The 12,747-nt window shown below is 37.1% G+C and overlaps 3 protein-coding genes across 3 annotated transcripts; 2 read left to right on the plus strand and 1 right to left on the minus strand.

Annotated features, from left to right (window-relative positions):
- The first annotated feature begins 294 nt into the window (after window positions 1-294).
- Window positions 295-2,730, plus strand: LOC133694655 (probable protein phosphatase 2C 27). Its single transcript, XM_062116277.1, has 4 exons — window positions 295-703; window positions 776-976; window positions 1,088-1,293; window positions 1,804-2,730. Exons 1-4 carry the CDS (start codon window positions 500-502, stop codon window positions 2,360-2,362), a joined length of 1,170 nt encoding a protein of 389 aa, XP_061972261.1. The 5' UTR covers window positions 295-499; the 3' UTR covers window positions 2,363-2,730.
- Window positions 2,731-3,460: 730 nt separating this feature from the next.
- Window positions 3,461-6,273, minus strand: LOC133694656 (uncharacterized). Its single transcript, XM_062116278.1, has 9 exons — window positions 6,099-6,273; window positions 5,937-5,963; window positions 5,779-5,858; window positions 5,561-5,633; window positions 5,259-5,316; window positions 4,571-4,622; window positions 4,396-4,420; window positions 4,202-4,293; window positions 3,461-3,748 (listed from the first exon to the last, which is right to left on the minus strand). The coding sequence occupies exons 1-9, from the start codon at window positions 6,198-6,200 to the stop codon at window positions 3,697-3,699; spliced, it is 561 nt and encodes a 186-aa protein (XP_061972262.1). The 5' UTR covers window positions 6,201-6,273; the 3' UTR covers window positions 3,461-3,696.
- A 3,054-nt stretch (window positions 6,274-9,327) lies between these two features.
- LOC133694560 (F-box/kelch-repeat protein At5g42360-like) lies at window positions 9,328-12,031 on the plus strand. The gene is made up of 2 exons (XM_062116112.1): window positions 9,328-9,508; window positions 9,975-12,031. Exon 2 carries the CDS (start codon window positions 10,059-10,061, stop codon window positions 11,802-11,804), a length of 1,746 nt encoding a protein of 581 aa, XP_061972096.1. The 5' UTR covers window positions 9,328-9,508; window positions 9,975-10,058; the 3' UTR covers window positions 11,805-12,031.
- The last annotated feature ends 716 nt before the right edge of the window (window positions 12,032-12,747 follow it).

Raw genomic sequence — 12,747 nt, forward strand, 5'->3', positions numbered from 1 at the left:
TAATAAATAACAACTCATTTATAACATTAAACAAAAAAGAAATCGAGCCTTGACCAATAAAAAAATATAGAAAAGAAAATTGATAAAAGGAAAAAAAAAAAAAGGATCAAACAGCCTATTAAACAGTTGAGAGACCAACGGCTGGGACACAATGGAGGCACCAATCCACGAACTACCAAAATAACAATCCATCCAAACAGAAAACTCACCAACCAAAAAAAACCACGTGTCGTAAATCCAATCTCCACACGGACAGCTAGTTAGATCCACCAGATCACCTGGAATCGCCAGTATCCAACCAAACACCAACATCCTTAACTCTCTCTCTCTCTCCTCAAAGGCTCAAACTTTCCCCTCCATCATCATCCATTTTCTTCAACCTTTCTCCTCCCCCCCCCCCTCCCTCCTCTCTCAAGAATTCCTCTCCTTTCCTTTCTAGTGTTTTTGCAGCCATCATCACCGCCGTTGAATTATTGTTTTTTATGATCGAGGAGAAGATATGGCAGCGGGCATGGATTTCTCGCCACCATTTACGGTACTAGAAGGCGGTTACAACAAAGACAACAACAACAGCAGTACTAATGTATCGGAAAATCAAAACGCTGAGAATTTAGACAACCTTAAACAATCCACCAATGGGAAACCTCCACGACATCTCCGTCAAAGTATGGACTCCACCCGATTGCTCAACGCCGCTGATCTGGTAAATTAAGAAATAAATTAAAAATTAAATCTTTTTTTCAATAATCATGAATTGATTGATTTTTTTGTTTAGGCGCTTGATGTTGGGGTTGTGGTCGTGGTTAGTAACTCACTGGCTGATGAAAGAACGGATTTTTTACCGTTGTTTCGATCGGGAAGTTGTGCTGAAGGAGGGCCTAAACAGTATATGGAAGATGAACATGTTTGTATAGATAATCTTGTTGATCATCTAGATGCCACCGCCAACTGCCCTTCTCCGGGAGCTTTTTATGGGGTGAGTATTTCAAAACATCCTGTTGATCTCTGAGTGACTGGGAATTTCATTGTGTTGATAAGTTAGCTGGAAATGTGTTTTGGGCTGATTTTAATTGGAATTTGTGGGCAGGTGTTTGATGGGCATGGAGGAACAGATGCGGCATTGTTTGTGAAAAATAATATTCTGAGGTTTATAGTCGAGGACTCCCATTTTCCGATTTGTGTGGAGAAGGCTATTAAGAGTGCTTTTGTGAAAGCTGATTATGCATTTGCAGATGATAGTGCACTTGATATCTCTTCTGGCACCACCGCACTAATTGCTCTTATATTTGGAAGGTAAGGGGGATGTATCCTTTTTAGATATAGAATATTTAGTAGGATATTGTTGCCAAAAATTTCTTATTTGGGACTAAGGTGTAGCCCCCAAGCTTCCTTTTATCCAACAGTTTGTCATTCACCTTTAAAAGTACTTTATTTGAGGATGGCTTAGTTGTTTTGTTGAGCGCTCAAGGAGAGGGAAAAAGCTGGACAGTGGTAGAGTTGGAGATGGCGATAGAAATTGGAGTGAGGTAGAGTAGATCTGACTGTACTTTTGGATCAAGTTGAGCTGGGTTTATCAGTGCAATACAAATAAATAACCTTTACAATTTGAAGATTAAGTGTTGCATAGCGTCAAAATAGATATTGAAACACGGGCCTTTTGTTATGTTTGTCTACTGTCCCATCCTCTTGGGAACTCTTGTGTGCAGACATGTCTTTCCTATAAGTTTACATCGGTCTCCAGGTTCTGGATCTCATTTAGGTTTTGAGGTTTCATTTCTCTGAAATAATTCTACTCTTTTGCAGGACATTAATAGTTGCCAATGCTGGAGATTGTCGAGCTGTGCTGGGGAGGCGAGGTAGAGCAATTGATATGTCCAAAGACCACAAACCTAACTGCACATCAGAGAGACTAAGAATTGAGAAACTTGGTGGCGTCATTTATGATGACTACCTCAATGGCCAATTATCTGTTGCACGTGCCCTCGGAGACTGGCACATGAAGGGCCCTAAAGGTTCGGCCTGCCCTTTAAGTGCTGAGCCTGAATTGCGAGAGACAAATTTGACTGAGGAAGATGAGTTCTTGATCATGGGCTGTGATGGCCTGTGGGATGTAATGAGCAGCCAGTGTGCTGTGACAATTTCTAGGAAAGAACTGATGCTCCATAATGATCCCGAAAGATGCTCAAGAGAGCTGGTCAGGGAGGCACTCAGACGCAATGCATGTGATAATCTAACAGTAATTGTTATCTGTTTCTCCCCGGATCCACCCCCCAGGATAGAAATCCCACAATCCCGAGTTCGGAGGAGCATATCAGCTGAAGGTTTGAACTTACTAAAGGGTGTTCTGGATAGTAACTCATGAAAAAACTGATGGTTTGATCACGTCTGTACAAATACATTCAAGGTTGGAACAGGTAAGAACATCTTTCTCTCCGGGCTGCTCCTGATATCCACAAGGCCATGGCTGACATTCAGCTTTCTTCAGGGAATGAATATCGCATGGATTCTTTTGAGTTTCAAAACCCTGTACATCTGATATAATTTATGTTGTTCCATTTGGAGTTCGTTGTTCAACTTCTTAGTTGCATGCACCTCCCTCTCATTCTTTTCTTCTCCGTTGTACATAATTTGGGGGGGAAATGAGAGCTGTGATCTAACACTCTTCTTTTAAATCGGTTATCTCTGTGTTGTCATTCAATGAATTAATTGATTATGAGGGATTTCCATGGATGCCTGCTTGCTTGTTTCCGTCGATCATTCTGTTAGATAACTGTGATGTTTTTTGGATTGTGTTGCCTTCAAAACTGACTTGATCATAACTAGCCGCGGCTCTCATAAGCTCATCTTATCAATTATCATCCAGCCTGTCCTTTTATGCTACTAGTGGTGATTCAGGTTTCAGATATTGATTGCCTGAAAATAAATGGCTGATGGAAACATGCATGAAACGAGTTCATACTCGCAGAGTACCTGAAGACCGAGAGAACATATCTTTGACAAAATTCACCTTATTATTGTCCTGGAAATAGATTTATTTACGTCGTTTTCGTTACTCGTGTATCAATTTGATACTAACCTAACACAATTTTAAATAATGGGATTTCGTATTAAAATAAAAACTGCTGTAATTTTTGAGTTTGACAGGGTCGCTTGGTGTTGTGCCTTTTTTAATCCTTTCCACCAACTTTCCCAGTTTTCAAACTTCTCGATACAAGTTTTTGCATGCGGAAAAGGAGGAGAGCAGTACACTCACCTCAAAGTCGAGAAGAATAGCATGATTTCAGGTTTTTAATGTGAACATGGGACACCAAAGGTCCAAAGCTGTCCCATCATAATGAAAATCTTGAACCTTAAGGTACACCTGCTTCACCTGTGCCGATGCTTTCTTGATCCAGGTGGCGGTTTCTTTTCCTTGGATGCCACAAGTCGAAAGAGGGATTCAAAACAGGAAGCAACAGGGTTAAGTTAACAAGTCATATATTTGACAAAGAAATAGAAATCGAAATCAAGGTGCTAGTCCTCTTTCACGATTGTTATTGCTATGTTTTAGGTCCAAAACACTGATACAAGGCCTGCCCATTTGTGGGAGAAAAATTGTGGGGTTGTAATCCCGGCCACAATTCAGCATTGTAAACAAGGCTGTCAAGTTTGGAAAAACTTTCCCACGAGCGATCGATTCAAAATCATGGGAGTTACTCAGAGTTCTCCATCTGGTTCATCATCATCAGCGTCTGCCTGATGGGAGTCACTGCATAAACCAATAAAGTTTTGAATTAATATATAAATGAGAGCATGATGCCCCTTTTAGGTTGACAAACAATAGCTGTGCACGATTAAACTGGAATCAGGTAATTTCCAATCAACAGGCAAATTGAGGAAAGACCCAGGTGCAAATTTTATTTTCTCAACCAGTAATCATGCATGATTAAACTGCAATCAAGTAACTTGCAATCAACAAACAAAACAAAATTGAGGCAATAACAAGGTGCAAATTGTATTTTCTCGTTTAGGAGGTACATGGGCCCAATATGACTTTGATGGAGAATGCCACTCAAGTCAGTGAATGGTTTAATTGATACTTCCGAGTTAGGTCACAACACAACCTTCTTTAAAGCCACGTTCCCAGGGATTGATAGTAACTATCCCTGTAACCAGCTATTTTGCTTAAAGTACGTAAACCTGGCTTTAGATTCCACGTTACCTGGACATATTACAATGCTTGCTCAAATCCTGGCATAAAATCTTGCTCACATCTCCTACTTTCACAGATCCTTTCTTTATCCGTTCTGCCAACTGCAATATTAACCATCCTTAGAAGCCTGAATTGTCACCCTATAAGAAACCACATAAATGACCAGTTAACTAAGAAATGGCTAAGCAGGTGCGAAAACTCACCTCATCTTCAGTTTCCTCCAATAACCTGTCCCATTTTAAACATATAGGTTAGACTTTGGTAAACCATACACTAGCTGGCATTTACCATCCTTGGAATATAAGCACAAATTACACAATCATATGCGTATTTTGCAATGAGTGAAAATAGAGGGATGACCAAAACATTCCATCTCACCTTCCACAATAAGATGATATATCTTTTGAATATGCCTTGGCTTCTTGCTTGTCTATCAAAAGATAAAAATAGAAAAACAACTTAAAAAAATTGTAGTAGTTTCAGTTGAAAATAAAAGTTTAAAGACAGAGAAACAAAGAACATGTAACAAAAATGCTGAGTTAGGGCCAACCATTGGCATCACAACTAATAAGCGTGAGTCAATTTGTGGGAAAAGGCAGTGATTCCAATTTCCTAGAAAGGCAAGGATAAAAAATTTTGTGGTGTTCCAATCCCATTCTCCTAAAAAGAAAACCAAACTCACCAGAGCAAGGATATGGCTCTTCTGCTTAAATAGAATTCCCATTCTGTTATGGGGTGATTAAGATCTTTGTTTTCAGCTTCCCCCCAAATCTTAAACTCACATCTATTAATCTAAGGCTAGTTGCACTTCACAATTAAGCTACCAATCCTATTCCAAGAGTAAGATAGTAGTCGTAGTCCTACTATCATTTTACATTCTCTTTATCAAACATAGCCCATTTGAAACTAAATGAACGCACAAAAAGCATGACGTCAAATCAGACATCAAGTTCAATAAAGAAATGGAGGAACATCATGACAACCAAGGACAAATTGGTTAATGCACAGAAGCCAAAACAAGAGACAAGAATATTGTTAAGAACAGGCAATATTATTAAATACTTACTAATTGCAAGATTGTCCCAGCTATCCACTCTAACCCATTCATATCTTTTCGAATCCACCTGCCAAAACAATGAAACAAATATTGAATGTGCTTGCAAGAGGACATGAAATAAATAAACATGCAGCTGCAAAGACAATATTTAATGGCAACATGATTAAGGATTACCAGACATCACTGTTAATAGAAACTACAAATAGTCAAGCACAAATGTCTCCGACTAAAAAACACAGAAGTAGTACATCAACCATGCATCCAAAGCAAAGAACACGACCGATGAAGAGCTCAATTCAACCGATAATTACCTTCTGAAGAGTGTAATCTTGCATTTTATCACAAAGCCCATCTAGTAACTCAACGACCCTAAGCTCACTGACTCTGTCCAAAAATAAAAACACAATCATAAAAAAATTAGCAACATTTACAAGACAATGCGCCCCACACAGACACTACACTATATGGCACGGAGCGGTACGGCACGGAATAGATAACTTAAAGTTGAAAGGAAATATTGAAGCTTTACCTGTAATCAATTACTTTTCCTTTACGTTGACCTTTAGAATCCAATCTATGTCTCATATCCAAATGATTCCTCGGTTTTTCCTACACAATAACTACCAAACCATTGAGAAATGAAGCAGAGCTTAAAAAATTGAAAGAAAATGAGACTAAAATCCTTACATTGGAAAGCCCATTCTCTATCTCCTCCTGAAAAATCGATGATCACAACATTCAGTTAATGAACTAAGCTCGGAAGGATGATTACTTAATAATTAAACCCTGATGATCATCGAATAAAGCACAGAGAGAATTGGAGGATCTAAAAGAAATAAAGGAAAGTACCGCAACGGCATTACAAGCAGCGCATTTGTCATCGATGCTTGAGACAACTGTGAATGTCAAAACGACGAGTATCATCAGAAGCCACGCCGTCAACTCCGCCATCTTTATCGTTCTAGTCTTCGTCTCTACCGATCGCACCTCTCTCTCTCTGGTCTCTTGTTCCTTGTGGACTGGCGAGTCTAATTTAAGGAAAGCGTCTTAAACATAGTCCAGTGTCAGGATTAGAAGTCCAGGCCCATGTTACCGACGAGGCCCAGAATGGACTGGTTTGGACTTCAAGGCCCAGTATTCTTCTCACCTTTTCTTGGAAAAAAAAAAGAAAAAGGAATTGTGGTTATAAAACCAGATAGGATTGTGGTTATAAAATCCTTCTAATCACAGGCTATCCGGATAGGTTAATCTAGGAATTTAAAATCACTTTGTTTAATTTTTTAATTTAAAATATCATGTTTTTTTTAGAGAAAAAAATCAAATTAAATATCATTTAGATTTTAACCAAGTGAACTATAAAATAAAATATGAAGTTTTACATGATAAACTACTACCTGATTGGACATGATACTCAATATATATTTTAAACCAAATATTCTTCTTATCTTTTCTTGAAAAATAAAATAAATTAAAAATCAATACAATGAAATTTATCAAATTAACTTGTATGTCAGTTTCATCAAATAATATATAAGTTATAAAATTTAATCTAATTCATTATTTAATTTAAGATCTAGATTATAGATCATGAGTTAAAAAGTTAATCTAAATTAACTCAGTATAATCTAAAATCATGTCATTTATTTCTTAAGAGTTAAAACAATATCATATTAGAAAAGAAAAAATCAAATCAAATCATGTCCTGTTTGAATTTTAACCAAATTAAGAGACTGTATGTTATTTAATAGGTTTAACCAAATGAATAATAGCTAGATTCAACATACAACCTGACCCGAACAGGATGTCAACAAGTCACCGGATTTACTATGGGTTTTATAGGGTCAGGCAGGGCATTGCATAAGTCCGTTCTTTTTTTTTTCTGCTTTGTTTTAGATTTTTTTTATTATTAATATAGATGTTTGGACCAACTTACTCGTACTTTAACTAATCTTATGGACCTTGAAGTTAACGACCATGTAAGACTCAATGACCTTAATGTTTGCGGGACTCGAACTGTTGACTTTTAAAAAATAAATTTAGGGCCTGAGCAATTAAACTATACCCTTGAAACATATATTTTTTAGATTTATAGCTTAAGATGGTGGATATTTATTTTCGAGGAGTTTTCACATAGTGTCCATGACGACATCTGACATATCGGAAGCTATTATTCATATTATAAACCGCGGTGGATCCGATATTATTGTATGTTTATCCATTTTTCCGCTGCGGTGGGGAGTTATGGCAACAAATTATAGGCATTTAAATTTTGCGACGTTTTAGGAAAATGGACGCTGGCATCGGGGAAAACGGGGATTGTTCATGAACGAGGAAAGTCCATTCATGGGGTCCAAAAGAGCAGGAGGCAAGGCGGGTCGTCGTTTTCTCGCCAAGTTTCCAAGTCATGATGTTGCATTAAAATATACTTATCACCTTTTTTTTTTTATATAAATTCCCCTTTGAAAAATAGACATTCTCCTTCCCCAGTGTCCATCCAACTATCACTCCAGTGCCTGAAATGAAGAGTTGTGCACATGCTTGTTGATCAATTAATAAGACAGCAGTGTTTCCCTTTGTTGTCAGAGAGAGTTAGGTGCCCGCAAGACATCATTAAAGACCGTGCAGTTTAGTGGATGGTTGTCTAACCCTCTTTATGTAATAACCTGAAAAAGGAAGAGGTGATTTTTCACTGCACAACAAAGTTCAGTAAAAATTCTAAAAAACATAAAATAAATTCTAAAAAATATTTAGAAAGTAGAATAGTTAAACACCGACGTGTTTTTAAATATTAATTTTGTATACAACCATTATTCTTCAATATCGGTTCTTTCATCAACCTTAAATAAATTTTTTAATTAATTACAATTTTTTTTAGAGCTATTACAAAGTATTGTTAAAACCATCTAATCGAGATTTTTTTAATAGCACCAGTTATATTAAAAATAAAATCTTAATTTATCACTATTTTTTGTTTTTGTTTTTTATCCTCACAAGTTTATTTTCTCTCCCACGTCTTTATATTAAATCTTATCTTTTAATCATTAAATATTCATAAGATTTTAAAAGCGTTTGTATACTTAATTAATTTAATTTTACAAGAAATTAAAAAAAAAAACAAAATAAACCGGAAAAAGAACATGAAATGAAATTGACAAAAGGGCGAAGCTATATGTAAAATTGAAAGTAAAGGGATTAAGCATATAGTTTTTAATATTACAAGGACTAGTCAGTTATTCTTATGAAACTATAGGGACTAAGCTATAATTAACTCAGGCTAACTTTAGCAAGTAGTGAGAGCCATGACGCAGAGAGTAAATGGAAGTAGGTGATGGCATAATCAATCAGCTTCTTGACTTTAAGAGACACCTCATGGGGTCCACACTACTAAGCCACCCAAAAAAACTGATCACACACACAACAGTTTCTCCACGACGTCGTATTCCACTCTCCCCATCAATTCGTTCATTGAACCCCGAGCCCCACGCCACATTCGAAACCAATCAAACACGGCTCCGCTCGAGATCCTAGGCACATAATCAACGGTTCGGATTAAAGATACACGATCACCCTTGAGTTCAAGGTTCCACCAAATCATAACTCCGCTACGAAAATTAACGCATCACTTTTGATTAGTGTCCGCATTATAAAATAAATCAGAAATAAATTTAGTAGGAGAAATTAAGATACAAACATAAAACAATTTTTTTATGAGATGATTTTCAGTTGTGATTAGTTAATATGTATTAGATATAAAAATAAAAAAATAACATAAATCCATTTTAATAACAGATTTGAATAGAAAAACTTATTTTTTTTTATTTTTATTGTCTTGTTTTTAAACGGTAATTAAAGATAATAACTAAATACTACTGATGAACATGTAAAAATAAAAATATGTTTAATTATTAAAAAAAATTGTTTTTGAAAATAATTTTAGATTAAATCTTTATGTAAAATAAAGAAATATATCCTTTTTATTTTTTTTATTTTAAAAAGAATGATAAATGGGAAAGAAAAGAGGTGATGCGTTGCTTTATTTTTTATTTTTTGAAATAAATTAGTATTGTAAGCAAAAAAGCGGAGTGGAGGGTCGCTTTACTCAATGCAGACCGACCACCAAAAATAAAAACTAGAAAACAAATTTTTTTGGTGGATACAAATTCCGAATCTCTCAAGTCTTTGTTACTCCATTCACTTCATTCCTCCTTCACCTCACATTTTCAAATTATGGGGATTTGTTTTTTTCTGCTGTTTGCAATGTAAGTAACGTTCTCTCTGTTTCTTGGCTTTTAATTTCGTTTATAGTGTTGGTATGGGTGTTTGATTACTGAGAAAATGGAGGAAAGAAATGTTACTTTTTTTATGCTAATAATGGATGTTTTAAGCTTTCCCCTTTTGTCTTTCAAATGGGTCACTTCCCTTTTTTTCAGGCTTGTGTTTTCTATAATTGGTGTTGCCTGCTGGTTTTTTTTTTTGAAAATATGGTGGGTTTTGCGTTTTTATTTAAAAAGCTGCAACAAGGCTTACCTGCGAGTTGTGGACTTTAGTTTATATAATCTTTTCGATGATTTATGGTGATGATTTTTACTGATATAGGATATGACTTGTTGAAAAACCATGTTATGGATCTGATAAATTGAAGGAAAGTCGATTTTTTTTTGTTCCTTTTGTTCTATGAGGATGCTTGAGGGATGATCTTTGTTGGGTGTTTTTTTTTTTTTGTAGATGATAGAAGGTGAGTAATGCTGCTTTCAAGATGGTTACGGGGTGTAAATTGTTGTGTGGAAACTAGTAGAGGACGGGGACGGAATGTTTTCCGAGAGATTAACGGGAGAGGCATCTCTTCGCCGGGAATTGGAGGCTTTGAGTGTGTCTCAACGGCTAGTTAGAAGTGTTAGCCAGAAGTTGAGGAAGAAGAATCATAAAGGTGAAGGAGAGGAAGAGGATGATTCAAGGGGAGTTTCGCTGAAATGTCTTACTTTGTATGGTATGGGTGGGGGTTGCAAAGTTGGTGCTGACACAGGTGAGGAATTTGGGGATCCGAGCGGTAGGAGGAGGTCATCAAGTGCTAGTGAAGAAGGAAAGGGATATAGACCGATATGTGGTAATGAGGAGACAGGGTTCGATTGTTTCTCATATGGGATGAGGGAGAAGTTTTGGAAGAAAAACAGTAGAAAGGATTTAGAGCTTGAAGATTTAATTCAAAATAGCAGGTTGCATATGTTTCTTCCAGATGACGTACTGGAATTATGCTTGGTGAGACTCCCATTGACCAGTCTGATGAATGCCCGCCTTGTATGCAAGAAATGGAGATACTTGACTACCACCCCTCGGTTCCTGCAGATGAGACGGGAAGGTCCATATCTGAATCCGTGGTTGTTTTTGTTTGGCGCTGTTAAAGATGGATATTGTTCTGGGGATATATATGCATTGGATGTATATCAGGACCAGTGGCATAGGATTGATTCTGACATTCTAAAAGGAAGGTTCATGTTTTCTGTTGCCAGTTTTCAAGATGATATTTATGTTGTTGGTGGCTGTTCTAGCTTGACTCACTTTGGGAGAGTGGATAGGAGCTCATTCAGGACACACAAAGGGGTGTGGGCTTTTAGCCCTTTAACTAAATCTTGGCGTAAAATTGCTTCCATGAGGTATGCAAGATCAATGCCTGTTTTAGGAATTTCTGAGGTTCGTTCAGACTTTTCAGTGGTTCACAGTCATCAACATCGACAAGAAAGACGTTTTCCTAGGTCACGTATTGCTGGGGTATCAGATGTTTATGAGGACCCTCACAGGTTTTCACTAAGAAGACAATATAGAAATGCTTTTGATGAATATGAGCCTTCATCATTGCCCAATAGAAAGTCACACAAGTTCACCAGACAAAAAAGTGGCCAATCAAATATGAAGGACTGCAAGAGGTTTGTATTGATTGCTGTAGGGGGTCTTGGATCCTGGGACGAGCCACTAGATTCTGGAGAAATTTATGATCCCATAGCAAATAAATGGACAGAAATCCAGAGGTTGCCTATGGATTTTGGGGTTGTTTGTTCTGGAGTTATTTGCAATGGGATGTTTTATGTTTACTCTGAGACAGACAAGCTCATGGGATATGACATTGAAAGGGGCTTCTGGATGGCAATCCAATCCTCTCCATTCCCTCCTCGTGTTCAAGAGTATTACCCTAAACTTGTATCTTGTAATGGCCAGCTATTTATGCTTTCAGTCTCCTGGTGTGAAGGGGATGGTCAAATCGGCCAGAGAAACAAGGCTGTTAGAAAATTGTGGGAGCTAGATCTCATGTATCTTAACTGGACTGAAGTTTCAGTACATCCCGATGCTCCAATGGATTGGAATGCTGCATTTGTTGCAGATAAAAACCTAATATTTGGGGTTGAAATGTTCAAAATATTTGGTCAAGTGTTGGACTTCTTGACCGTATGTGATGTGTCTGACACGGGGACAAACTGGAGTCACATTGCTAGGAATCACATGACTCATGAATTTGACGCTTCCTCGTGCATGACTAAATCATTGGCTGTCTTGTATCTTTGAGGTCCTTGTTGAATGTTGATTTGTGCAGAGAATTTTAAACATTTATTTAGCCACACCAGGTTTTGAGTACAGATTGTGACCCCCGAATTTCATATTTAATTCTTTGGACAATCAATTTGCCTGCTGGTGCTTTCATCTGTGCATTTTCTTCACCACTGTTTATACGATTCATCCTGTATTCCTGAGCTTGTTTATGTTAATTAATAATGAATTTGTTTTCTTGTTCATCCAGTTTCCAATTAGGTGGAGTTTATTCTGATGATATCATTTTGACCTTTCTTTTTGCTTCTTTGCTGATGCTGATTTCATGCTTGAAACATCCGGTATTCCTGAGCTTGTTTATGTTCATTAATAATGAATTTGTTTTCTTGTTCATCCAGTTTCCAATTAGGTGGAGTTTAGTCTGATGATATCATTTTGACCTCTCATTTTGCATCTTTGCTGATGCTGATTTCATGCTTGAACAATGAATATTTATGGCGGCAAACTGGCAGTTGTAGGGAAAGCCTTGTGCTAGCAGGGTGGACAATTGATTTGGTGAAACAGACTCTTTTTTTCTATGTTAAAATAGGACTGTAAGAGAAGTTCTAGTACGGAAGTTGTCATCCACAGGCCACTGGTATTACATTACTACATGAAACGCATGATGGCATTCGTAGCCACAATTTTAAAGATTCAAGACTTTCGATCCAGCCTCGAGACCAAAGTCTGCGTATCTATACGAGTTGAGTTCGTTGCATCAGTACTTCGTCTATGCTTGAATTTTTCCATAAAAAATAAGGTTAAGATACTTTGCATAAACTCAACAGTTCTGCTCCTGCACAAGCCCCCTCCCTCTGAGGATGTTGTTAAAAAATTGTAAGACGGTTGCTTACCTAAGCTGCCTTTCAATTCTCAAAGGTTAAAGTATTTCACGAACAGAGAACAATATTTATTACTGGGA

The sequence above is a fragment of the Populus nigra genome, chromosome 5 (genome assembly GCF_951802175.1).
Source record: "Populus nigra chromosome 5, ddPopNigr1.1, whole genome shotgun sequence".
Classification (NCBI taxonomy): domain Eukaryota; kingdom Viridiplantae; phylum Streptophyta; class Magnoliopsida; order Malpighiales; family Salicaceae; genus Populus; species Populus nigra.